Source organism: Drosophila pseudoobscura, chromosome 2, assembly GCF_009870125.1.
Source record: "Drosophila pseudoobscura strain MV-25-SWS-2005 chromosome 2, UCI_Dpse_MV25, whole genome shotgun sequence".
Lineage (NCBI taxonomy): Eukaryota > Metazoa > Arthropoda > Insecta > Diptera > Drosophilidae > Drosophila > Drosophila pseudoobscura.
The window spans coordinates 5,992,812-6,019,780 of record NC_046679.1 but is presented as its reverse complement, the minus strand read 5'-3'; the positions used below and the strand labels follow the sequence as shown (position 1 = coordinate 6,019,780).

Below are 26,969 nucleotides of genomic sequence, written 5' to 3'. Positions count from 1 at the left end.
TTTTAGTACAACTTCAATTTGTCAGTATATTCGCGGTATATTTTGAAAATGAGACCGTATATTTTGGTATATTTTTGAGGTATATCTTATCGATAAATCCGCGGTCACACTTTTTTTCCAGCGCGCTCCCTGTCAATTTCATCAATCATATAGAAATCCAATAAATGCAAGTATTTCGAGCAGGTCAATCATGTATAGAATTGATTCATCAATCGAAGAAAATTAAGTGGGCATGGCTAAATGTGCTATATATATAGTAACATTCCACGGAAGATCAAAATCGAGGAATATTTTAGTACAACTTCAATTTGTCAGTATATTCGCGGTATATTTTGAAAATGAGACCGTATATTTTGGTATATTTCTGAGGGTCGATAACGATAACGGTTAACGATAAGTCCGCGGTCACACAGAAAATTTTTGCGCCCGGGTAAACAACGTGAAATTGACGTCGAGTTGTGCTCGGAAAAATATTAACTTGTAGTTTTATTTTATTAAAAAATATTGACCCAATAGGTAAGTGGCCAAGTAAGCAGCAAGTGTTTGTTAGAATTAAACGGCTTGAGAAGCGAGAAAATGCTACCAGCGATGCGATGCCATTTTTTTCGCACACATACACACACGCTTGAAAATTTCCCTGTTTTTTCGGGTGTATTGAATATTTTCGCTTCTTTTTTGGTATTCGCTGACGGTTGTAAACAAAAATATTAACTGAAATTGGACTGAGAAACGAAGAAATGTGGAAAAAACATTAATGCATTTTCTTTCTCTATTGCAGCGGACGCATATACAAAAAAGTATTGATTTTTTCAACGTCCAAGATGGCGGACGACGAGCAATTCAGTTTGTGTTGGAACAACTTCAACACGAATCTGTCTGCGGGGTTCCACGAGTCTCTAATCCGTGGCGATCTCGTGGACGTCTCATTGGTGGCCGAGGGGCAAATTGTTAAGGCCCACCGCCTGGTCTTGTCGGTGTGCTCGCCCCTGTTCCGCAAGATGTTCACCAATATGCCGCTAAACACCCATGCCTTCGGTAAGTAGCAAGCACAAGCAGACGCATGAGGGAAAATTATTAATGTTCGTTTTACACTTTTGTAGTGTATTTGAACAACGTTAGCCATTCGGCTTTGAAGGACCTTATCCAGTTTATGTACTGCGGTGAGGTGAACGTGAAACAGGATGCCCTGCCAGCGTTCATTAGCACAGCAGAGTCGCTGCAAATCAAGGGGCTGACCGATGTGAGTATACAAAATTGAGTACTTGTACCAGAAAACAACAACTACCAAGCGCAGTGCCTTTCGCGCGCAATACATACACAGGGCCGACGCCTGTATAAGAGTTGGCTTGACTGTACCTAGAAATATCTCGAACGCGCAGAACAGAATGCCACAAGGCGTGCGCGTGTGAGAGAGATGGCAGCTGTATGCTTATGGCGTGCGTTGCTGTTGTCTCGCTCTGCCGTGCCTGGCAACAGCCAAGCGTTCAGCGTTGGGTGGTTGTTGTTGTTTTTTTTTTTTTTTGCAGCGAATTGAAAGCGCAGAAGCATAAATATTCATAAACAAATAAAACACTAAAATTACAGAATGATCCCGCTCCGCCACCACCGCAGGAGCCGAGCCCCCCACCAGCACCAGCACCTATTGTACAACAGCAACCGCCCCAACCCGTACCGGCCCAGCGCGTTCAGCGCCAACAGCCGCGTGCCTCTGCCCGCTACAAGATCGAGACCGTCGATGACGGCCTGGGCGATGACAACAAGGGAACGACCCAAATTGTCATCCAAACATCCGCACCGCAAGCCATTGTACAACAAGCACAGCAACAGCAGCAGCATATCCAGACGCAGCAGATGCAGACCGGAACGACAACGACCGCGACGCTGGTGTCGACAAACAAGCGTGCTGCCCAGCGCAGTAGTCTGACTGGGGGCGTGAAGCGCTCCAAGACGACAGCCACCACCGCCTCCGCCAACATCATTGACCCCCTGGACTCTGGAGCAGAGACGGCGACCACGTCTACAGCGCAACTGGTGCCCCAGCAAATCACCGTGCAGACCGTGTCCGCTGCCGAAAGCAAGCTCCACCCGCAGCAGCTCCGCCAGCAAGCCCAACAACAACAACAGCAGCAAGAAGAAGCTGAATACATTGATCTCCCAATGGAATTGCCAACAAAGGCTGAACCTGAATATTCCGAGGACCATGGCGATGCTGCAGGTGATGGCGATGCGACATATGTAGAGGACGACACATACGGTGACATGCGCTACGATGACAGCTACTTTACGGAAAATGAAGATGCCGGCCCCCAAGCACCAGCCAATACTAGCGGCAACAGTGCTACGGCAACAACATCGAAGGCCGTGGTCAAGACGCAGACATACAGCGACTCATCGTTTGTCGACACCAGCGCGGATCCAGGCAACACTGAGGCTCAAGGTTGGTTGAATTTTTACTGTGACCGGCCCAGCGCCATTAGATCTAAGTAATATTAGTGGAAGTGGATGTGGAACTTGCCTGCGAATTGCAACTAAGAATTCTATCTGACAACTAATCAGACTTCAACCTTAGTCAGCCGATGAGCTGTCCATATTTTCCCCAACAATTACTCTGTTGGCAGCTCGCAAGCAAGGGACATGTCTTCTTGAGGTTTGATAGGCACGTTTAAATCTGTGACCGATTCTTATTTAAGCGTTGCCTAACAAGCCAGTATTTAAGCAAGCCTGTGTTCTATTAAACTCCGCAAAAGAACATGGGCCGATCGGCAGTCGCTAACGCGCCAGATCCCGCGATTCGTTTCAAAAATTAGTGAAAAGGTGAGTAGAGTGTTGAATTTAAATACGGCGTCAAGACGATCTCAAACCCCTGGAATGCTGCCCACTGGACCACAGCTCAACCGGAGTTTGGCTGTACAGTTTCATGGTAATATTTCTATTTGAATATCTATATTTTACTTTAAAATTTCAGGTAATTTATTGGGGGAAGGGGTTGTGGTTTATCAGGAATTTTATTGTGTGCGGCCAAAAGCGTTGTAGTGCTTGCCTCAAATTAAATTCGTGCATGGAGCTGTAAACATAAGCAAGTATGGCGCTGATAAGGACAGATCGTATCCGCCCACTAAATTACAGATAAGGCAATAATGTGTTGGCACACCTTTCACCACACGAACGCCTATCAAAGCCGATCCAGGCTGCAGTTTCGTTCCTTGAATGACGCTCGGTGATTTTTGGGTATCACAGCACACAAAACCAGGGTTTCGCTGATGAGCGGCGACTGTGTATACTATTGCCCATTTTCACGTTTGCTGTAATAAAACTCATTGGACGTTTCCTACGGCATGCAAAGTCTGAATAAAGACGGAAGGGTAGCGATCCGCTTTGATAACAGACAGATCATCCCTAAGAGTGTTGTTCTCGTAGGATGCTCAATAAACTATTCTTGTAGTTGCGGTGGAATCGTGTCGAACAGAATCGTATTCGTCGACTTTTTTGCCATTTTGAAACAGCCGGCGAATTTCAGGCTATTAAGGAGCATAAGACGATCCAATCGTGGGTGTTCATTCTGCTCTCCGTACGGTACACCTTATTGTAGAGCTGTCTTCCTTCGTATCTAAGCATTAGTTGACAACGCAAAAGTTCGTTATGTTGACATCAGAGTTTGATCTGTATCTTGAATAGATTAGATCTATATACAGATATTTATCTTTTATCACTGTTTGTGTGAATATGTGTATGTGTGCTAGAGCTGGAAAAACATCGATGTTTTTAGATTACATAGGATATTCACGCGGTTACCTATCGATTGTTGAGTTAACTCGAACTATTAATATGGTTGATGCTTAAAGAATTTGGTTTAAGGATTTATATTGGCTCCTTTTCCCTCAACCAAGGCAGAACGGGTCTAAAATATTCGGAAAATCGAACAACTGCAACCACAACTAAAATTTTTGTTAGCACCAGTCCCCCTATGTACATATATCCTTTGTAAAAAAAACTCGGCACTAGTGTAAAAAGGTATTTTAAATTTTAAAATATCAAATATTAGTGTGCTTGCACGAATACCTGAGGTATAGGATGAGTATTTAAATACCAAAATGTTCTTTTTAACAACATTTTACTGATTTTTACAAACAAAACCCGTAATGGGTTAATTTCAAGCGTCGCCGCCTATCAACACGATATATCGTATATAATTCGATACAAATTCACGCATTTCCCACCTCTATGGAAATACATAACAATTAAATGTAAAAAAAAAAAAATGGAAAAGAAGAAGCAGACGCGACGCTGTGCAATAAATGTAATGAGCAATAAAAACGGATGTGTTTTAATAAATAGTCATGCTTAATACAGTTCTTGCCTGCGTATGGCTTGTAGTTTCTCGTTGGTTTTTACCTGGTCCAGTTCCTTGACATCAAGCAAATACTCAGTTTTTCCGAACTACCAGCCAGTAGCCTTTCTGATAATTTTCTTTGGTGAACTTGTGCTTTGATCCCGGTGTAAATATAGTTGTTAATATGCTACTGTAAGTGGATAAATGTGGAAATACACTCCTCCGTAAGTATGCGAGCTCTTCGTGGGTCATGCGGTTCTTTATCTGCGAATAAATTGCTTTCAGCCAAAGTCTAAACAATAGTTGTTTTATTTCGCCGTGTCTAACGTACCGCCTAAGCCGTCTCTTTATTAGTAATCCTAGTTATGTCTAGCTAACTCTGTCTTGCGTCTACTTACTATTTTCTTTATCTTCTTGTCATCTTTTTGTTATTGCCATGGCACGCTCAAATCGCAGACGGAATTATCAAGTTTATACGCAGCCAGAAGAAGAACGCCCAGCTAGTGTACAGGGACTACATCTATAACAAGAAACTTACTCAGGCCAATGGCCAGACCACCTGGCGCTGTGCAGACGTACTCAAGCTCCGCTGCAAGGCGGTGGTCATCACAAAGAATGGCGAATTCGTCGATGCACGACGCCTGCACAACCACGAGTCGCATGCGGTGCGCATCGGGCAGCGGCAACTGTACAAAGTTGAGGAGGAGCTGGAAGAGTACATTGAGATATGTACATCGAACCCAAAGATATCCCAATACCTGAACAGCAGCAACATCAGCATCATGACAGCCAAAGATGGCAAGGAGTGCAAGCTATTTCTGCCTGCCTCCGAGGCGACGCAAATCGAAATGCAGGCACTGGCCGAGGCTGTGGCCGAAGCAGTGGACGAGGAGGAAGAGGAGGAGCAGCAGCATATCACTGAGCAAGTGGTAGAGGTGGTCAAGCCTCTGCAGCACCGGCAGCTGCTCAAGACTAAGGGACTTTAGAAGCTAACGTACCACCTAAGCTCTGGTATTATTCTCGACATAGTTTAAGATCACTTGTATTCGCGTTCGTATCTAACCATCTAATAAATTGAATCCACAACGAAGGGCTAGTCTGGTCACTTCTGTCCTAATTCACGCACCTTACTATTAATCTCCCCATTGCTTCGCTTCCGACACTAACTGCAGTCTTCCCGTCTTCATTCACAGATGGCGCGGAGCTGGTCTTCATCGAGAGTCCTTGGTCGACGCCCTGCCTGGTCCTGAATGGCTTCATGTACAACTGTCACAGCCGAAAGAGCAACAAGGAGTACTGGCGCTGCCACAACTACTCAAAGAAGAAACACGATCAGCGCTGTCGATCTCGCTGTGTCCTTGAAAATGGCAAGCTGAAGAACATAACTGGCGGCCTGCACAACCACATGCCGCACACGGAGAAGATCGACAAGATCGTGCAACGGAATCGTCTTGCGGTAGCCACCTCGGCTCGGAAGCTAGCCCGCTCGCAGAGCATAACGCAGCTCCCGATACACCAGCAGCAGCAACAGGCGCTAATGGCGCAGCAGCAATTGGTCGGCGATGCGGGAACGTTGGAGCTGACGGACCATGAGCTGATGCACGCCTCTCTGATGCTCATTCACGATTAAGTTGGGTAGTCTAGCAGCAGTCCACCTGGTCTCAGCAGTGCAATATAGTTACTAAGTAATTAAGTAAAATAAAGATACAAATGAATGTGACTGAACAGCCGCCCATATCTTGCAGTCCAAGCCGTATGCAAGTGTGACCCGCTATACAACTCACTAATGGTTCTGCTTTCTTCTTTTTGCAGTGCTCATCTACACCTACCGAGGGCAGCTAGTCCACGAAGGGTACACCTACAGCTGCAACGCCAAGAATTCAGTAAAGTTCCTGGCTTTTTGGCGGTGTTCAATGTATAGGAAGCTGCAATGCCCCGCACGATTGACCACCAAGCAAAAGGCTATAGTGCTTCAGCATGGTTCACATAACCATGAGCCGCCCAGCCATGTTAAGACGTTTGTGCCAAGAGTTTTCAATAGTAATCTTATTCCTTAGAGAACAAAGTTCTTTTAACTTCTCAAAGCCTTTAGGATAATTGATTTAAATAAACATTAATGTAAAAAACAGCTTCGAAGTCAGCTTCTCATTTTATTCGTGTATTCTATGCTAAATTGTTTGTTTTTACAATTTTTTTAACTCACTCTTTAACATTTTTCCATTGCAGCATCGCGTTTGCCCACTAAGAAGTCGCTGCCCCGCCGTAGGCTTGAAGTAGTCCAGAAAGGCACAGTTGTTCTAACATTCCCAACAATTCGTACGATGACACCAAAGGAGAACAGCCCCAAAGTGTTGCCGCAAGTGCAGCCGCAAATGCAAAAGTTGATAGACCTGAAAAACAAGGCCAATATCTTGAGCACATCGGCCAACAACCATAACTTTGTATTGGTGGGAGTGCCACGGATGAAGGGCAAGTGCGTCAATTGCCTGAAGAAGGGTAAACAGGGGCTCTTAAGGATCAGAACCTACTGCGATGCTTGCCCAGGGGCCAATTGGATGTGTGACGCATGTTTTGACGAGTTGCATTCAAATATGGCATAATGGAAACTTAACATAATTGGCATTCAATAAAACATTGTCAAGAGAAGAGAGAACACAATAATCAAATGGTCTAACATTTGCGTGAGCCTCGGCCGTCAGCCTACAGGGGGTCGGCTTGTCACAACTGTAAATTCCTGAGAAGAATCAGTCCCCCACTTCTTCTGCCATTGCCGGGCCTTGGAAAGCGTCGTCTTTGGCTTCTCGGGGCCCCTTTTTTATCCACCCTCCCCGGCTACCGCCTTAGCATAACTTAACCTACGCGAACCTCTCTCGAAGAATAAGTTAAAAGAATCCCTTAAAAGAAAATACGCTCCAATCTGTAGCCATGTACTACTGAGATTTTTAGAGATTAAGTGGAAAAACTATCTATGTATATGGCAATAGGCCACTTAAACTTTACAGATCCTTAAAATGACGATAACCATTATTTCGTACTTAAACTAGAGTCTAGTCTTCTGATTCGCTAAGGTTGATCCTATTCTACTTTCCTCGCTTTGATCTTCTGGCGGTGGCGGCTTTTCTCCAGCTTTGGTGGCATTTCGTGATTGTGCGGCGCATGTAAAATCTCCAGAGAGTTATTTTCGTTGGTGCGTACGCGGGCGCGGCACTTGGTCGTGGAGCGGGTGGCGCATATCCACTTTGTGCCGCGGCTATTCTGCATGAACTTCACAAAGCTATGGCCGGCGTAGTTCAGCTTGACGGACTCCCGCTGACCCTTGGTGAAGTAGAACTTGTGCGCGTCTTCTGCAAAAAAGAGATAAGAACATGTGTCCCGGGCAGGTTAGTAAAGTGAAGTCTGATAGTGGTAGGACTTTGCTGGAATATGGCTGTGAGGGATACTGCTGCACTCTTTACTGTGAAAGGCTTTTATAGTTTATTAGAAGATAGTATAATTATAGGTAGGTATATGTAGTATGTATGCTAGAATCTGAATTTTAAGCCATATATTGTATATAGTGTAGGTGCTATCTTAGAGTGTCCTTGCCCTAAAATCAAGTTAAATCTACTTGTCTGTATATACGATTCGGTGCGAAATTGCATCTCACTTCCCGCGGCTGACCACGCGATTGGATCCCACCATGCCTGTGACATCGGCCACTATTTCCTCGTATTTTAGGTGCATCCCCAGCTCGTTCACATCAATGGTCGCTGGCGATTCATCCTCCAATGCTGTGGTCAACATCGCATCGCTGGCCAGCTGCTCTTGCATCTCTTGATGGTGTTGCTGCTGTTGCTGTTGCTGCTGCTGGTGCTGCTGTTGTGCCGCCTCCTGCTGCTGGCGGGTGACGGTTGACTTGGACACTGCCTCGGTGTCGACCGGCACGCGACGAACTCTTTTCTTGCGGCGCACAATCTCCTCGTGCGTATGGAAACGATTCAGCGGACAGACGATATCATTGACTGTGAACACACGTGAGCGACACTTCTGGTTCCACCATTGGTTGCAGCGCCAGTATCGTTTCTCCTCGCCCGACGACAGCTTCAGAGTTTTCTCAAAGATGAAGGGCTGGCCGCCATATATGAGCTGCATGCGTCCGCGCGATGTGGCCGAGTAGATGGCTATGCTGTTTTCTGTGGACGGACAAGTAGAATGCCAATACTTTTGGTTAGTTTCATTTCACATACAGACGTCACTAAATCTACAGAATATAGATACAGGATAGACAGACGGTTTAATGCTCTTTGCCCTCACGCGGGCCTCATTTATATTTGCTGCTTACGATCTAGGCTTACTGTCTACTAGAGATTCTTAGAGACTCTTGCTGAGTATTCGATTAATGCGCTTGCTGGGCGGATGATTGTGCTTCGGTTGGGTGAGGTGTACTATGAACCGGCCGTTCGAGTGGTGTCTGGTAGAGAGGCGAGCCTTGCACGACTCCTGCCCGTGGCGTCGGCTGCGACAGTTCCAGTAGGTGGTGCCGCCGTGTTTGTTGTTCTTGGCATAGGCATAGTTTCCACACACCAGCTGCACCGACTTTCGTTGTCCTTCGATGAACCTAATGGACACCGGACTCATTTTCATTGTCTTGCCGGCTTCGTCCAATACATACTGCACTGGCAAATGTTTGCCAATGGCTACGAATTCTGCAAAAGAGTAAATTAATAAATTAATATAATTAATTAACAAATAATCAATGAAATGGCATGCAAAATAAAAAGCCAAAACTGTGCATACAATTATGTTATAATGATTTATTTTAGTTGTAGGCGCAGGTCTGTGTTGTGTCTTAAACGAGACGATGTGGCGGCTACTTGGACTCTTTCTTGTGCGGACTAAGCTTTGGGAAGAGCTTGCGTGAGTCTTTGTCTTCTGATTTGTACAGGTGGTCGTACATCCTGGGATGCGTGTGCAATCTGCTGGTCACGTGTATGAGATCTCCAATTCGTGTGTGACGCGTGACGAGACGGGCCCGACACTTGGCCTTGTGGTACATGGAGCATTTCCAATCACGGCTCTTTTGGCCCTCGCGCAGCTTCTCGTTGGGCGTGTAGGTGTTGCCCTCGTAGTAGACCAGGCCGGTGCCGCGCCTCGACCGAACATACTCGGCCAGCACCTGTCCCTGCCCTTCTGCAAAAGAAAAGAGTCCTCGAGTTAGTATACCCTTCAACGAATGAAATGAAGTGTTTTATGTGTCGATATGTGTTAATCTTCGAGTTAGAAATGAGTGAAAAGCGATAAAATAGTTTATATTGGAACATTTGCCTTGTTTATTTGGTAAGAGTGAGATTGGTACTTGCTCAATCCTTCGAACTACGCCGCGCCATGGCCTGCTGCTGCTGGCCCCGTGTGTGATTGTGTGCTCCGTGGCGTAGCTGAACCTTTCCATTCGCCTTATTCAGTATAGCCCGGGCTCGACACTTGCTGCGGAAGCTTGAACACTTCAGATAGCAGCGTTGCTGGGCCTGGGAGCCAATCACAAAGCGAAACCCATCGATGAGTGTAAAACGGCCGGCGGCCCAGCGGCTGCAGTACTGCGGCAGGCGACGGCGCGGAGCGGCTGCATGCAAGTAGAGTTAGAGACGGTCTGGGTTAGTTATGTGTCAGAGAATGGTTTAGATTATATATAAATTACAGCTTAATGAGCGAGACTTAGATTAAGAATTAAGACTAGGGGACACTTCGCCTGTGCCGTCGGCGTTGGCGAGTGAACTGCCGTGGTTTGTGAACCTTGAACAGATTGGCGGCGTGGTTGTGGGATCTGTGACTTAGCTTGATGCTGTTGTCGTTGGTGTTGGTCACGCAGCGCGCGGGGCAGCGGATCAAGAGATTGCTGTTCTTAGTACACACCCAATTGATGCTGGCATGGTACTTTCGCTCCACTGAGTACATGTGACCATTGTATATGAGGTTTTGGCCACCGCGCCGATTGGTCACCAGCTGGTAGACGCCATCGCCATCGCCATCTGCAAGGAGTTCGAGGCATTATTAACGGTTTCAAGCCTCCAATTGCAGGTCGAGACTTTACAGAAGCTACAATGGCATTTTGGTTTAACAGAAAAACGTTTTATTTGACTAAAATGAGGAGTATGGCACAGGAAGGACTTGACTTAGGGATGATTGTGATGGCCTCGCAGTGCCGAGATCTGATTTGATTTGGTTACCACACGCGCTGTACACTTGATGTATTTGCAACGCAGCTTGACGCACTCCCAGTAGCAGGCATCCTTGATGCGACGGTTAAGCGTGAAGGGTTTACCGTCTATGGTCAGCAGGTTGTTACCCCGATTGCTACGCGTGAAGCAGACGTCCAGGTGGTCGAAGCTTTGCTTCTTCACTGAGCCAGAGCCTGACTTCCGCTTGAGCAGGGGCAGCAACGGCAACTGCACTTTGAATTCATCTTCGATCCCTGCAAGACAAAATGATGTGGTAGGGATATTGATTAGACATATTCCGCTCAACCCTCGGCCCAAGTTGAATCCGCCAAATAATATTCTAGCTCGTTTTCATATGTTGCAATAACACTTTATTGAAAGAGTGTTACATGGTAGTTTCTGTTTTCATCTGATTTATTATTTGTACACATTTGTTGAAATTTTGGAGGCGTCGCTTACAAAAATTTTGAACACACAAATCACTTTGTACGCCCTTCTTTCTAGCTAGGATGCAGATCCAGGCTGGCCAAGGTCCAATCACACAACGAACAGTTCAATGAGGTCATTCACTTTTCCCATTTCTGATCCACTATAAAATAATACACTTGCATTAAACATTAATAACAATTTTTACATCGTATAGTTGCAGTTTTTTTTCACATTTGTGCCAGGGCTGCAAAACCATCGATAGATGGTCGTTCCATCGATGGTTACACCATAGAGATTTTAAATTGGCACAAAATAAAAAAAATTCAATTATTTTGCGCTCCTAGTATTAGAGCAGATTGTTTCCTATAATGTCTTTCGCTTCTCCCTTTTCACACCCCATTTAAGTGCGCCTTATTGATTTTCTAGGCTTAAAAATCATACCATTTCGCTGAAACGATATATCGACAGTGCCTTCGATGGTTTTGCTGCCCTACGATGCGGCCCTGCAGGAGTCCATTTAATTTCTATGTCTCGTGCGTGCTTAGATTTGTGGCTTATTCGGCTAAATGCAGTGACTAATTTAATAAATCATAGACGATAAATACGATTCCTGGTCTTTCCCAGCCAGATGTACACTAAAAATGTACGATCTCCCATGATTACTTGACCCAATAAAGCCTCGAACCTCTTGAACTGTGTTTTATTTTGTTTACGTTTATGGTTCATACATATACTATTTGAATATCTCAGTGCTGTGCTGAAATAATGGTTTTACTTTTTGCGTGCTCTTGCAGATGATGTGGCGTCGGTGTCCGTGCCGAAAAGTTTGCCCAAAAAGGTGACGAAGGAAGCTAAGCCGTTGCCGGAAGACGTAAATACATCAACAGTCGAGAAGTCTACCAAGAAGCCCAGCGACGCGATTCCCCTGTATGATGGTTGTCCTGTCTTAGTGTCGAAGGCGGCTCTGGCCAGGGCGTACATACCCATGCCTGCGATTTATGCCTCGCGTGTCACGGATTTGGTGATTGGTAAAGAGATGTTGATGAAGATTGCCCAGGGCAAGGATTTGCCAGACGAGGACTTGCTGCATGCTATCATAAGTACATAGCCGGCGTTGCATCCGACTCACCAGACTCAAGAATAACAACATTTCTTTTGTTTTGCAGCCCATGTGTGCCAGGTATTTGCCATACGCGGCGAAGAGCTGACACCATCCATCGTCCAGAAATATATAGAGCACAAGCTGTCGACCCTGAAGGCGATCGTATTCAATGCTAAGGATTAGTATAGAGCACATTTGCCAAATTGTTTGTTGCGTTTATAAAACTGGCTAATAAAAATCAGTAACCTAATTGCTCGATCATCTTATGAAGTAGCCCATAACTCCACCTCATGTTGTGTTGCTCCTCTGGCAAGCAATCCAAACTAACACAATCGAAACTCTGTTGCTTCTTCTAGGTGTGCTGCAGTCCTTGAAGGCTCTTTTAGAGGACAAGAGCTCCAGCGCAAGCATCCAATATACGACCACGCAGCGCGGCCGAGTCATGCTGGTGTACGAGGGCTATAGATACGTGGTGAATCGACAGAGCTTGAAGAATGTCTTCTGGCGTTGCTCGCGATATGTGAAGCACAGCTGTCGCGCCACTTTGGTCACGTCCAAGGTGCAGGATGTTACCCTCCGCATAGCTGGATCGCCACACACTCATGGCCCGGAAGTGAATTCGCTGGACCTTTCGGCCGACCTGCTGGATGATTTTCCCGAGTTGCAGTAGTCGTCCATCGCTGAGCAGTAGCCAAACTTATAATTTACGTCCTAGCTCTACTTAAATAAATCAAAACAAATTTAAATAACTATCGTATCGTGTGTGCCAGTTCGTTTTGCATATAGACTAGTGCCTGCCAAATGTCTCTGTCTCTTCACTAACGTGGTATTCTTATGATTCTACTTTCAGATATTGAGATTAAGCTGGAGCCGCCAACCATAACGACACCGACGCCCACAACGAACATGTCCACAGTAGGTTCCGTTGCCGAATTGGCCCTCACCTTACTGGGCGACGACGAGTCATTCCGCAGGCCATTCAGCCTTCCTAAGATCCTGGACGGTAAGTTCTATAGGAACATACAGCCGAGCCAGAAAACGGCAGGCGCCATCCAGGCCACCTGCACCGCCTGCTATGGCCTCATCTCCGGCACCACCAAGTCTACGGGCAACTTCCTCAGCCACATTAAGCGGCGGCACAAGGATCTCCTGCCGCTCTGTCAGCAGTATTGTCAGGCCAAGGTCAATGTCAGCGTCAGTGGCAGCAAATGCGCGCCAGTGAACCCGACCTCTCCACCGTTGGAGCTGGAGCAACAGCAGCAGCAGCAGCCCGTGGTGCCCCAGATGCCCACAATCTTTCCAGCCGCGCCAACACATCTGTCCATGTCGGTGCCTATTCCTACGATGCCCATGCCAATGTCGCTAACCATGCAGCCGCCGCAAATGATTGCCCTGATGCAGCAGCACCAAAACCACGGCGCTGTCTATATCAACAAGGACTACTAGCACCCATATGGATGGGGATTTGGGGCACCCCTGTCTGTGGTTTAAATACGTATGTTTCCGAACTGATGTCGATGTAGTAGAGTACCTACGCTAAGTGCAACCTTCTCTATAAGTTTTAATAGCTCTAAGGATTTTCCAATACACAAAATAAAAATGCATAGAAAGATCTTTTAGTCGTCGCTGTCTAAACTCAATTATACTGGACCCATCACCAAATTACCTCAACAACCCGCTAACCTTCAAAAACTGTTTCTGTTCCTTTCAGTTTCGACCACACGCCGGTACAGCAGGAAGACCAAGGACTTCGATGGCTCCGCCGAATTCAAATTATCCCCCAGTAAGCGGCCAAAGTTAATTATAGCCAACGAAAGGTTCATCATACACCGCATACGCGACGTCAACAATATGATCGGATCGTGGCGCTGCCGCTACCACCACAAAGGATGCCGGGCTCGAGCATCCACCTTTATGGTGGGAAACGATATTAAATATCGCATCTGCTGTTCCTTGCATAACCACAAGAATGTCCGAATCAAACACGGCAATATGGGGCTTAAAGATATTTAAAAATAATACAAACCAATTGAAATCCTACTCGAGTGATATCCAAAGCTAAATACTCTCAAATAGTTGTAAAACCGTATGTACACCCTCAGCTAATAATAATTGAAACATCCGAGAGGTAAAATATATTTAAAAGATGTGTACCTAAGTTACAAAAAAAGTAAAATCAAATCCAGTTCGTTCGCATGCACAAAATTTGGCAAGTTACTAGCTACAATTGGCTTTAATTTTGCTACCATTCGATTGAAAAACCAATTTTAATTTTCCACAGATCATATGTTGTACAGCAGCGACGTGTTAGCATGCTATCAATAAATACATTAATTATATGATCGTCTGATTCAAGGTAATTTTAAAAAAATACAAATTTTACGTGGTATTTCCCCTATAACAGTGACACGAATACAATAGCTATTTTCCGTCAGGTTGTGACGACCACTGCCATATACTGGAATAAATACTCAACACCCAGGACAAGACTATTTGGGGGGAAGGGGAGGACAAAACACTGTTGGTTCCAACCACATGCAAAAAGGTACTTACTTCTCCTCCTAAATAGTACACTCAGTCTAAATCAGAAGAAACATAGAGGAGACAATAACTTAATTCTAGTTGATGTCGGACGATAAGGGAATGTCTAAAACGGACATGGACATGGTTACTGGTCGGGTGTGGCTTCGTCTTCAATCTTCCACGAGCCCTGCGTTCGGTCAGCGTAGGTGAGGGAACTAAGTTTTTTGTGGATCAGCATCCCAGAAACCATGGCAGCCTCAATGCGCATATTGTCGCCCATATGATTGTGGATATCTGTGTGAAAGTAGAAAGCAATGAGAATCGGAATCGTTCTTTAAAGTAGCACCACGAACCGTTCGTTACAAAGAGATCATCGCCCACGGTCTTCAAGCGGCTGCGGCATTTAACTGAACGATTTTGTACGCACTCCCAGTAGAGAATGTTGTTGTTCTTGCCAAAGAACTTGAGATTGGAGCGATAGAGGAAGTTGTTGATGGCCAGCAGAGTGCCGCCCTTGCGGCTGATCAGAAACATCTGCGGGCCGCAGTTTCGGACATGTTGTGTAACTGAAAAATAGAGAATCGAATTTGGATTAGAGTGTTGCTTGCATGAATGAATGTGGAATGGAATGGTGGTTAAACATATATACAGAGGGTCTGCAGGCTTACGTACTAAGTATTTTGTTTGGATGGATGGGCACGCGAGTCTATTGACATCAATTTTATTACGAAAATCTAAATTAGATTAAGTTGTAGTTTATATATTTGTATGTGGTGGAAAACCTAGAAATTATAGCAAAGTGAATAGCAAAGAAATGTAGTTAAAATTGGTCCGAGGCACTGCGGCATGGATTCTGTGTCTAAACAGACAACCCCAATCCAGTTACTTCTTCTTGTTCTGCAGAGCACGCTGGAGGCGGCGCTTGATCTTCTCGCGGAAGTCGTTAGGATCAACATCCTCCTCGGACGGCACCAGGGTCACAATCAAGCTGGAGCTGTTATCCCCTGCAGTGTCGGTAGAAGCAGCGGCCGGTTCATCCTTCTCGTCTGACACGTCCTTGATGGCCGATTTTTCTATCTGTAGCGGTTCATCAATTTCAAGGTCATCGATTTCGTGGATCTCAAACTCTTCCTGCTCTTCCTCTTCTTCCTTGAGCTTGTGTTTCTTTACCAGGAGGTCTACTTTTCCTCCCTTGTCCTTGTCAGAGGATGCAATGGCACCGCCTTCGCCCGGCATGAACTGCGAGGGCAGGCAGCTCTTGTCGCTGGCCTGCATGAAGTGGGCGTGCTCGCCATCGTACGGATAGACACGCTTCTGGTCGCACACAACACGCACTTTGCACTCCTCGCCGTGCTCCCGGTACAGGCATTGGAAAACGGAATAGTCCGCCTTCCGGAAGGAGAACTTGAAAAGGTGCCCTTTAAAAATTAGCTTCACCCCACCTGTTCGAGGGAGAGGAAAAATAATTGGGGCATTAGTAATGCAACAGGTGCAGTGAAGCTGAAGTTGAGCTTCTGCCCACTCACCCTTGGTGGTTGATTGGTACACGGCCTGCTCACTGGCGGCTTCATTCAATGTGGCTGCTTTTAGCTTGTCAATCAGCTGCAGCTTGGGAGCTGCATCTTCGGCGACTTTTGTCTTTGGTCGTCCGCGTTTGCGAGGAGGAATCGCAGCCAAAATGGACCCCGATGTGGATGTTGATGTGGCTCCTGCTGCAGAAAGAAAACGAAGCAACAGGTTAGAAAAGCAGTACACGACGGTGTGGACTTAAAACAAAACAAAATAAAACAAAAGTGATCAAGTTTCTGCTGCGCCCCGCTCATTTATTCAATTTAAAAATAAAAATAAATTAAAATTATTGTAAAATTTGCTTGTTGTACGCAGTGTGACTGACCCTCAGAAAGACCCTCAGAAATATACCGAAATACGTCACGAATTTCAAAATATACCTCAAATATAGGGACGAATTATTTGTGTTCAAGTACCATCATGTTCCTCGCTTTTGATATTCGGTTGAATATTACTAGCTATCTAGAACATTTAGCCATTTCCACATAATTTAATCCGATTAATGAATCAATTTTCTACTCTACTGGCTTATTCTAAATAATTGCTTTTATTGGATTTCCATATAACTTTGAAAATGAAATTTAATAGATTGATTAAATCGGTCAAATATACCATTATATACCGATATACCGTCGGTTCAATTTTGAACTCAAAAAATACCGAAAAGTATTAAAAATACAGTAAACGGTCTCCCTGGTAAGCAGTGTGACTGAACCTCAGAAATATACCGAAATACGTCAAAAATTTAAAAATATACCGTAAATATACTGACGAACTCAAGATATATTTTACAACTTCCTCAGTTTTGATAATACGTTGAATATTAATAGCTAGCTAAAACCCTCAGCTCGGAACTCACATTTTTATCCGATCAATTTCCTACAAGACTGTTTAAATTTATTGCAACCTATTAACAATTTCCACTAAATTCTTGTCCTTACATGGTAACTACACACTAACTACACATATGCTACATATTAACTACAAGCCACATGTAAGCGTCAGCGTGAAAAACGCCAAACTAGAAAAGTATACAATTTGCGGACTTCGGCGATAAAATGTACAGTCTGACGCTCAGAAATATACCAAACTATATACCGATGAAAAAACGAACTTAACCCACTTAAGCCCCCGCTTTTTAACGACTTCAGGTAAATGGCCGATCATTTTACTTACTGAACTAAAAACAAAAACAATGCAATATTTTACCTGAATTGCTCTAAAATTATTTTAACTATTTTTTGTGGAAAATGTTGGTCTACAATGGTAGTAAAGTTTAGTGCTGATAAGGGTCCCGATACTTACCCAACACTAGCAGAGTTTAACCGATCTTGTTTTTGTTTAAGAAAATCAATTTAAATGTACAACTATCAACACAAACATAAAGTAGGCACTTTCGCTTATTTCGAATCACAAAAACGAGCACCAAAGAAATCCCGACTCCAAAATAATTAATAATATCGATGGTATATGTTATTAACAGTGCTTCTGTGTGCACACTTCGTTCTGTTAGGAGCACGCCATCTTGTTGTAGTTGTTTTTACATTGCTTCGCTTGTTTTTGGAAACGGCTTGTTTATGCTAAAGCAATTAGTAAATCGCTTGCCAAACGTCACAAAAATGTGGAAAAGTGTATGTGCTAATGTTTGCCAGTGCAAAGGCAACGTAGAGAGTGGAAAATATGTGTTTAATTGTCCTGTGGAAGCGACTGCGTGTGTATGTGCCTGATGCGGCGCAAGTGTGTGTGTATGTGCGTGTTCGAGCACCGTTGTTGTTTTTTTGTGGCAACAAGGTAGCAAGGCTCAAGAAAAAGTTGCAAAAATGGGCTGAAAATGGAAGTTAAGGATGCCATGTCCTGATCCACACATTTTACCGAGTGTCCCGCATGCCCGAATTATGGCGGGACACCAGATGCGCAGGTGAGTCTCCTCTTGCCACTCGCGCCATACCTACATATCTATACATATGTACATTTAGTGTTTTATTTATTATAACGAATGTTAGTAGATTTATCAAAATAAACCATTTGATCCCCCCAAAGTTCTGTGTGTGTGTTTTTTTCTTGGTTAAGTTTCTGATTCGGTGCCCGACAATCTGTAGCACTAAGCATCCACTCAATGTATGTTGCCCATCACCGTTCCCTTATTCCATTGCAGTCCCGTTGGGCCAGTTCGAGGCGGTGCTTCCGAAGGGCGCCTGGCTTGATAAGCCGCCGTACTTCTTCATGCGCAACCAGAAGCAGGGCTACAATCTCGTCCACAACGGGTACATGTACAAGAAGGAGGCAAGCTTCAGGGCCAGTGTCAATTGGATATGCTCCGACGGCAATGGGAAGCGGCTGAACGAGAACAAGTGCGCGGCCCGTGCCATAACCAAGACGGGGGGTGGCATCAAGCTGGGCAAGAATGACCATAACCATATGCCCCGCTTCACTGGCAACAATGTGCCCGCCAAGCTCATTACTAAGGGCATCTTTTGAACACAATATTAAAGATTAAACAAAAAACAGAACAAAAACCGATATTTGTAGGTTACTAGCTGTGTTGTAGTTGTGTTAGCCTAAGCTCCCATCTCATCATTCTACCATCTCATCATCCTATCATCTCATCCTTCACCCTCTCCCTTTGAATCTCCCACAATTTCCTAGTAGCAGGAGCATCGACACCGCCGTCCGTTCAGGACGCAGTCAAGTTCAAGCGTACGGCCTCGGGCGAGTTTCTGACAATTAGCGGTCGCTTGTACAAGAAAATTCGCGCCATGCAGTACCGCTCCTACTACCACTGCCTGACGCCCAACTGCAAGGCCCACTATGTCCTGGTGGAGCTCAGCCGCAAGCCGCGTCTCACCAAGCACAACGGTCATGCCGCGCACTGTTGCGGCTAGTGCTGGAAGGATCTGTATGTATAATATAGCCCTAGCCCTAGTTCCACCATAGATCTAGCCCTAGCCCTAGACTTAACAGCAATCCATTGTTAGACAGTAATCAATGTTTTGCCCAAATGTAAACCAAACAATTGACAAATCAAGCCCACGAGTGTTTTATTTCTCATTGGAGAGGAGAGGGGCGGCTGCGATCCGAATCCGACCCCGACAAAAGCCAGCAGCCAGACAACTAACCCGCGCACCCCCTCCCGTCTTACCATTGCAGCAAAGTTCGACTATCACATCAGCGTCGATGTGGGCGAGACGACCATGGAGCTGGGCAATGGCACGGCGGAGGCCGGTTCCGGTGTCAGCACCAACACGCCCTTCTTCATCGTCAGCAAGTACGGCACCAGGCAGATCATGCTCAAACAGCACACATTCAATCGCCACATTTGTCGCGACGATGTCACTTATTGGCGCTGCTCCCAGGTGAGTTTTCCCCACAGAAACAGCCACAGCCTGGTGTTGCCACAGCCCAAACTATTGTCTATTTGCACTTTCAGTTTGCCGTGCTGCGGTGTCGGGCGCGGCTCAAAACCAAATCGGACACCCTTACGATACTGAACAGCGAGCACAACCACGAGGTCATCACCAAGGCGCGCAAATACGGATCCCTGAAGCGCCAGAAGGCCGAGGCGGCTGCCCGGGCTGATCGGGGCAAGGATCAGTCCGACCCAAAAACAGATCCACTCGCCACACCCTCGGTAGCCACTTAGCGGACTAGTCTTAAGCCTAATGTACACTTCAGCCTTAATAAAACTCAAGTTAGCCAAGTTGTAACTAGTTTCAGTTTTTGTTGCATAAGATCTTTGTTATCCCAGGCGCCCGAGGATCATTGTACTAACCATTTTCTGTTTCCTTGCCATTCGCAGATACCGTCTCATACTATTCGTACATCACCGGCTTTCGCGGCAGCCGAAAGCTGAAGATTGGCGACTTTACGTTCACAAGGAACAAGTCGACGGGTTCGAAGACCTATTGGTCTTGTGCCCGGGCTGGCGCCCACAAGTGCAAGGCGCGCGTGGTGACCGTGCAGGATCACGATGTTACCATCAAGTGCGATGAGCACAACCATCCGCCCTACTAGATGTAGTCCTAACTATAGTTCAGCACGCATCCTCCTCGAGACCCGGGTGCACCGCCATGTGTATAGCAAAATAAATACATATATATTTAATATTTAATAGATAATACAAAGAGTTGCCCCCAGAAACCAAATCGTATTTTATGCTTACGCGTATACGCCTGCCTCTCTTCCATCGAGCCCCACACTAAACACTCGTTTGTCATCGTTACAGACTTCCCGGACATGGACGATATGAAGGGCATCATCAAGCACAGCCTGCTCACCTTCATCCGGGGACAGCGCGGCTGCAAGCTGCTGGCATTCAACGGCCACAACTATGTGCGCAATCGTCGCAGTAACCTGAAAACGTATTGGATCTGCTCCAAGAAGGTGAGTCTATCCAACCCATAGGATTAGAGACAATACTCTACAGTGCAATAATATCAACCAGTAATCTAGAACTAGACCTGACAGTATCGTAGGCGCCCTAACATTTCTCTCTGTCTATCTGTTTTCGATGCAGGGCAGCACAAAGTGCAATGCTCGCGTTGTGACCAACGTGGTCGATGGCGTGCACAAGATTGTGCTGGAGTCGTGCCATCACACCTGCCAGAATATGGAGCGAAAGAAGCGTCTCTCCCTGACCAGTCCGCTGGTCAAGGCAGTCCGCTGCAGGGCGGGCAAACCGATGCCCGGCTACATCAAAACGGAAACGCACAACGAGGATCTCACGCTGGAGCTGCGTTCGCTCAATCTAAGCATCGAGGACTTGCAACAGCTGCAATGAGTCGAAGCGAAACGAAGCTCAGCCTTTAGCCATAAAACAAAATTAGGGAATACTTTATAATGTTAAAAATAAAATTAATACCTGTGTAATTAGGCTGTTATATCATTGCAGAAGCGGATAACCAGAAGATAAAGCATCCATTCACCATTCGATATACCACTAATCTGTGACCTTTTCCTCTGCCTTTCAGAGCCCTTCGAGATGATGACCTTGTCGCGGCGATATCCACAGCAGCATATTGTGAAGCGCGTGCGGCTCGCCAAGAGCGATGTGCAGTACATCAGGACGCCCGCCGGCAACTGTATCCTTCATTGCGGCGAACATCGCTATCTGCGCAATGCCTCCTACAAGGACAAGGTCTACTGGAAGTGCAGCAAGTGGCGCAAGCAATGCCGCTCACGGATCATTACGCATGTGCTGCCCAGCGGGCAGTCCCGCTACGACGTCAGTGGTGTGCACAATCACCAGTAACGGAGATACTCACGTAGTTTTAGACAGCTTTTACTTAAGCACAGCAATATCCTAAATAATAACTAGACTAATAATAGCATATTTCCAATAAATATTTAAATCTTTACCCGGTTCCCAGTCAAATAGAGTAAACAATCGTGTATCCTGGACTGGTATATTGGCGGACAGGTAAGTTCCCCCCTCAAATAACCTCATTTCTAATTTTAATTTAACTTTTTATTTTTTTGCTTAGCTGAATTTTATGATTTCTGCTTGAAGGCTCTGGTGGTGGCTGGTTATAAATATTTATTTACTCGTACATTTTTGTTAATTAACCTTAAATATATGAATGCTCCTTTTTTGTAATAATGTGCCATTGTCGTTTTATTTTTACTAAAATATGTATTAGAAATAAGTTTTTTTTTAATATTTTCCGTTCTCTTTTTTTGTTTCTTATTTCTCTTGCAGATTTTATGGAACACGATCCGTCTATTATGGGCATCTTTGGCAATGAGAGTTTCTTGCCCAAGACTACGGTTCCACAGACCATACGCTATAGACTGTCCGAAAAGCGGGAATGTACCCGTACGCGGGACAACTGGGATCTCGTTAGTTTCGACCAGACTCGTGGTGGTGATATCCTGAACTACAACGGACGGCGGTACAAGCATCATGGCAACTATGAAGACAACGTCTACTGGGTCTGTTGCAAGAGGAAATGCAAGGCGCACGTAATAACACACAGGACCAAGCCCTATTCTGTGGCCCTTTCGGGTGTACATAATCATGAGTAGAACTTCCCAATTTTTTGAAAATGATCAAATAAACTTATTGAAAGCTAGCCTTACGATTCGATTTTCCTCCTCACATTTGCATATATGTAAACCATATCATACATTTAAAGAACCATTCCATATCGTTTACTAATTCCATTCTTGAACATTTTGCAGAGCTGGCAGTTTTTGGAAAAGGACAACGGGGTAGGACTGTGCTGCTGCATCACGAGGAGAAGTTCGTCAAGAATCGCAGCTCTGCCACGCGCACCTACTGGATTTGCTCCAAAAAGGTGCGTATTTGCTCTTGGAATACGGCATTTAAACTGATCGTATATGTAATTGCTTGTCTACCCCTCAGGATGTGACTGTGTGTCGATCCAGAGTTGTGACCGAACTGGACAAGAATGGCCAATCCCGTGTCATCAAGTGCAGCTTTGACCACGATCACAGTCGCAAATTTCCCCAAAAGACCCTCACGGAGCAGTTGTCCCTGTTGGAAGAGTGCTCGAGAATCTCCCCCAAGCTGATCAAGAGGGAAAAGAGATCTACCTAAGCCTAGCCCTAAGTAATTGATTGTCCAAAGCACAAATGTTGTCTGGCGGATGGACTAGCAGCTATTTATAAATAAATCAATGTGTGTTGAATCCTAACTCGACGTGGAATTAGTCTAAGATTAGGCTAAGTCTTGCTGTTGCTGTGCATAGCTTTATACTCTACTAATTCGGGCTCTCCTCTCTAATCCACAGCCTTTCACATTGACTTTGCGGACTCCAAGAAGAACGGCGGCAAGCTGCTGGTCATCAACGGCTTTCGCTTTTTCCGTAACAAGAAGCGGGGTAATTTGCAGTACTGGAAGTGCCGCAACTACTACAAAGAACGCTGTCCCGCCATAGCTATACACGACGAGTCCACGCTGATCTTGCGACTGTGTCACCAGCACCAGCACATGGAGAGCAACGATATTGAGATTAAGCCGCTGCCCGGTGCATCGGCGGGCAGAGAACCAGATGGGCAGGACCTTGAGGGCAGGACCGAACGGGAGCTTGATCCGGAGACCGACAGGGAACTTGACCTGGAGCCCGATAGGGATCCTGACCAAGAGCCTGCTCGCGAGCCTGATGAGAAGCCCGATTCGGAGACCGAACCTGATTTATCACCGCCACGGGCAACCTCTTCTCGGCCACCGCCGCCCCTCCGCAATTTCAAACCGAAGCCCTGCTTTGACTTCTAAATGGGATATAGATACTTAGCTACTTAGTTGATAAGCGTGTGCAATTCTGTGTATTAAAGGAAACCAATGTCAAGTCGTCTTTTAATAATGAATGTATGTAATATCTTTTTTCCCACAGAAGATGCTGTCTACAGAGCTTGACAAAATCCATACTAACATGTATTATTGCTTTCTCGGTTGCTTTCAGTTTCGATCCATGGCCGAGGCGACTACAGGGGCAGCCATCCCAACATCCAGTTCTCTGTATCGAAGCGCGGCGGGCAGCTGCTCTGGCTGGACGGAATGAAGTTCTTCCGCAACAACACCAACCGGACGAATCTGTACTGGCGCTGTCACTGGTATTACCGACCCACACGCTGTCCCGTGCTCATCTGCATGAGCAAGACAAACACCCGGGACTTCCGCCAGATACACGAGCACCGTCACATCAGGCCGAATCGCAAGTCAAAGCAGGGAACGACAATGCCTGTGGTTGCCAGCGTGAGAAGTCTGCCCGAGGCAATGGATATGGAGTTGTTCCATATGTAATTTAAGTGCTAAGTCTATCGTCTTATAATCACATTGGCCTTCTTTGAGCTGTAAATAAAATCTTGAGAAACTTAAGCCGAGTGCAAACGAGGAGCGTCGAACTTGTCCACTTACTTTTTTGTGTTTGCCCCGAAATTACACTTTCCACTGACACTAATCTGCATTTTTGCATTTCGTTTCCTTTTTGCAGTTGTGCTGGCCAACGATGAGGTGCCCAATCCGGAGGATGTACTTGTCTTCTTCACCCAATCCCTGCGCGGACGACCCGCCATCATGGCCAACGGCATACGCTTCCTGATTATGAGCGAGAACAAGAAGAAAATATTATGGCGCTGCAGCTCAATGGCCACTAAGAAGCTCAAGTGTCCCGCACGCATCACTATGCTGAAGGAGTCGCCACCGAAATTCATCATCGCCAAGGCAGAGCATATGCACGCCGAGCTGAAGCGCAACAAGTACAGCTCCAGCAAGATGCAGACGCTAAGGGAGCCCCGTCAGATGACCGCCAAGTTGGACTGTGAGATCGGGAACGCCGTCGGCTTCGATCTTCACGAGGAGGAGGTCGAGCAACTCCAGGAACTGACGCATGAGTCCATCTAAAGAGATAGAGAGAGGGCGCGTAGAATTATGTGTAAATTTGAGAAAAGCAGAAAAGCCATCAATTATTAAGAATAAATCGAAACTAAATTCTGTTTTAAGGCCAACAAAAAATGAAAAACTCATCTATCTGAAATCTATTTAGCTGTAGCTCATGAATGACCATTTTATTTATCTACTATTTTATACTTACAAAGTTGTTCGTACTTTTATTAATTTCAGAGTTTACCTACAGCCTGAGCCAGAAGGGACGTACCCTGCTGCTGCACGAAGACTACTCCTATGTCCGGGAGAAGACCGTCAACGAAAAGATCTACTGGCGCTGCACCCAGTACACGACCCATATCAAGTGCCATGGTCGGATCCACACGCTTCGCGGACATATTATCCATTCGAGCAAGCATAGCCATGCCCCCACGGCCAACGGACGCAGGCTGAAATAGATTTAATTTGTAATCTTAAACTCCTTCTGTATGCTTTGATCTCAGCTTTATTTCACACCTAATAAACCCCAATTGTAAACAGCCCGTAATATAAGGTCCTCATTTGAACACACGCCCAGATTGTCCACCGATCCCAGACAGACCCTACCACTAATCCAATGTATTCTCCATTTCAGAATTTTTACATTTGGCTTCGTTCACCAGGACCCGAAAGAAGAAGCTGAAACTGATCATCGACAGGCACGAGTTCGTGATGGATCGCAAGCTGAAGAACAGCGTCAACTGGCGCTGTGCCCGCTACCGGAGTGCCAACTGCAAGGTGCGGGCCACAACACATAAGCTGAAAAGCGGCCAGGAGGTGTACCGTATCAAATTTGCGAAGCATTCGCATCTGTGACACTAACCATAACAATGTCTTTCCACTTTCCATAAAAAAGAAAATAAAATGGAACATTATTCGTTTAGTTCCGTCTTGTTTACATTTGTTCTTAAATACTGTATAATCGTTGGATGAAAGTGTTTCACTATAAAAATAGTTTGAAAAATTCTTGATATGTTTAAGCATATAATGATGATTAATATAATTAAGGATAACCATAAACCGATTAAAAAAAAGAGTTATAGATGATAAATGTGTACATATGTATGTATAAAATGTTCGCGATACAAACAGGTAAAGAATGTAATTAGTCGCGGATGGAATGGAATGCATATCCATAGTCTAGAACGTTTCTCTTGTTGAAATCCCAACTGATTAGGTTAACACTTTTTATTTCTTGCAGATATTATACGTAAGAGACGAATCATGATTGTCAAGGGCACCAAAGGTAAGCCCAAACTGCTGATGGGCGGATTCGAGTACTACCGGAACAACTCACGGGGATCCAAAACCTATTGGCTCTGTGCCCGAAATCGATATCTGCGTTGCGCTGCTCGCATCATCACCTGCTCGACGACCGGAGAGCTGGTCATCAAGAACCAGCAGCACAACCACGAAGCCCAGCCTCAGGAAAAAGTAGATAGTAAAGATGAGAAGGAGCCAAAGCAGGACACCTCCAGCTCCAAGTAGCACAGACCCAAGAACTCTACGTACCACTAGCTTATTAATTTATATCGTATGCCATTAGTGATTCCATTCCATTTTCTTATTCTTTAACAATCTTGGGTTCTTTATTGTAATTCAATGTAGTTATGTACAAATCTATATTCATGTCCATTTTGAGACATATCTAACAAACATAAAAAAAACAACAAATTGGATTTTGTAATAAGAATCTATTTTATAATGATCTCCTATCTCAATAGGTATTTCTGTGGAAATGTGTACATCATAAAAGGTAGGTTAATATTTAAAAATTTCGATAGTTCTTTTCATTCCAATTTACAATCCTGTATAAAATTGGAAACCACCCGAGTGTATTGTATTGTTTTTAGCAGCTTTCAAACAAATATTCTTTCGTAAATTCCGCTTAAGCATTGTTATGACTGAAGTTCTTTGTAAAAAGAGTTCTCAGTTCTCTCGGTTCCTTTCCGATGTGGGGGGATATCGGTATGTCACCCAAAGAACGTATTTATCAACAAGCCTTTGTTATTTTTCTGCGGCATGGTTCGTAAATTGATATTGCATACAGCATCTCAGCCAGACCAGTCCCTGCTAATTCCTTGTGTACACTTTGTGCGGTCTGGTGTATACAAATCGGTTTGGGACTGTCGAACAAGGCGAAGTGTGGAGTGGACAACAAAGCTGATTCAGCTTTCAAGCATCTTGAAGAGTCTGTCTCATAAATACTTTAAGAGCGGCATATTAATCTGCCATTGCACGTATTTGTATACCCTCGTCCATTCACTCTTCCACTCTCATAGTGAGATAAAAAAGTTTATGTACAATATATAATGGAAGGGGAATCTCATACTATTTGACTTTTTTATGATGGTCTTTATTTGGTTTTGTGACCATGCTTCGGGCCTGCTTAACTCCTTAGCTTGGTTTAAGTTCTCCGTAAACTTGTCTCGCTCACTG

General features: G+C 45.2%; 5 protein-coding genes across 32 annotated transcripts; 1 reads left to right on the top strand and 4 right to left on the bottom strand.

Moving 5' to 3' along the window:
* Positions 1–370: 370 nt before the first annotated feature.
* Positions 371–26,188, top strand: LOC13036455 (modifier of mdg4-like). Of its 25 annotated transcripts, XM_033379514.1 has the most exons (7): positions 371–516; positions 779–1,035; positions 1,101–1,240; positions 1,585–2,437; positions 19,295–19,500; positions 19,575–19,775; positions 19,944–20,012. In XM_033379514.1, the coding sequence occupies exons 2-7, from the start codon at positions 822–824 to the stop codon at positions 19,995–19,997; spliced, it is 1,668 nt and encodes a 555-aa protein (XP_033235405.1). In that variant the 5' UTR covers positions 371–516; positions 779–821; the 3' UTR covers positions 19,998–20,012. The 25 variants fall into 25 exon arrangements, with proteins under 25 accessions (XP_033235405.1, XP_003736340.2, XP_003736339.2 ...); XM_003736292.3 differs by lacking the exons at positions 19,295–19,500; positions 19,575–19,775; positions 19,944–20,012 and adding exons at positions 20,370–20,527; positions 20,661–21,013; XM_003736291.3 differs by lacking the exon at positions 19,944–20,012 and having other exon boundaries at positions 19,575–19,844.
* pre-mod(mdg4)-V lies at positions 7,249–8,780 on the bottom strand. The gene is made up of 2 exons (XM_015183478.2): positions 8,665–8,780; positions 7,249–8,502 (listed from the first exon to the last, which is right to left on the bottom strand). Exon 2 carries the CDS (start codon positions 8,459–8,461, stop codon positions 7,973–7,975), a length of 489 nt encoding a protein of 162 aa, XP_015038964.2. The 5' UTR covers positions 8,462–8,502; positions 8,665–8,780; the 3' UTR covers positions 7,249–7,972.
* Positions 8,603–11,251, bottom strand: pre-mod(mdg4)-AD. Of its 3 annotated transcripts, XR_004469083.1 has the most exons (4): positions 11,159–11,251; positions 10,220–10,778; positions 9,107–9,499; positions 8,603–9,015 (listed from the first exon to the last, which is right to left on the bottom strand). XR_004469083.1 is itself a non-coding variant. In XM_015183386.2 (2 exons), exons 1-2 carry the CDS (start codon positions 10,353–10,355, stop codon positions 9,180–9,182), a joined length of 456 nt encoding a protein of 151 aa, XP_015038872.2. In that variant the 5' UTR covers positions 10,356–11,240; the 3' UTR covers positions 9,104–9,179. The 3 variants fall into 3 exon arrangements, 1 of the variants encoding a protein (XP_015038872.2); XR_001451599.2 differs by lacking the exons at positions 10,220–10,778; positions 11,159–11,251 and adding an exon at positions 9,635–9,816; XM_015183386.2 differs by lacking the exon at positions 8,603–9,015 and having other exon boundaries at positions 9,104–9,499; positions 10,220–11,240.
* pre-mod(mdg4)-X lies at positions 10,011–10,312 on the bottom strand. Its single transcript, XM_015183484.2, has one exon. The coding sequence runs from the start codon at positions 10,259–10,261 to the stop codon at positions 10,040–10,042; it is 222 nt and encodes a 73-aa protein (XP_015038970.2). The 5' UTR covers positions 10,262–10,312; the 3' UTR covers positions 10,011–10,039.
* Positions 14,242–15,459, bottom strand: pre-mod(mdg4)-Z. Of its 2 annotated transcripts, XM_015183384.2 has the most exons (3): positions 15,251–15,459; positions 14,932–15,144; positions 14,242–14,872 (listed from the first exon to the last, which is right to left on the bottom strand). In XM_015183384.2, exons 2-3 carry the CDS (start codon positions 15,110–15,112, stop codon positions 14,724–14,726), a joined length of 330 nt encoding a protein of 109 aa, XP_015038870.1. In that variant the 5' UTR covers positions 15,113–15,144; positions 15,251–15,459; the 3' UTR covers positions 14,242–14,723. The 2 variants fall into 2 exon arrangements, with proteins under 2 accessions (XP_015038870.1, XP_002137125.1); XM_002137089.3 differs by lacking the exon at positions 15,251–15,459 and having other exon boundaries at positions 14,932–15,156.
* Positions 26,189–26,969: the final 781 nt, after the last annotated feature.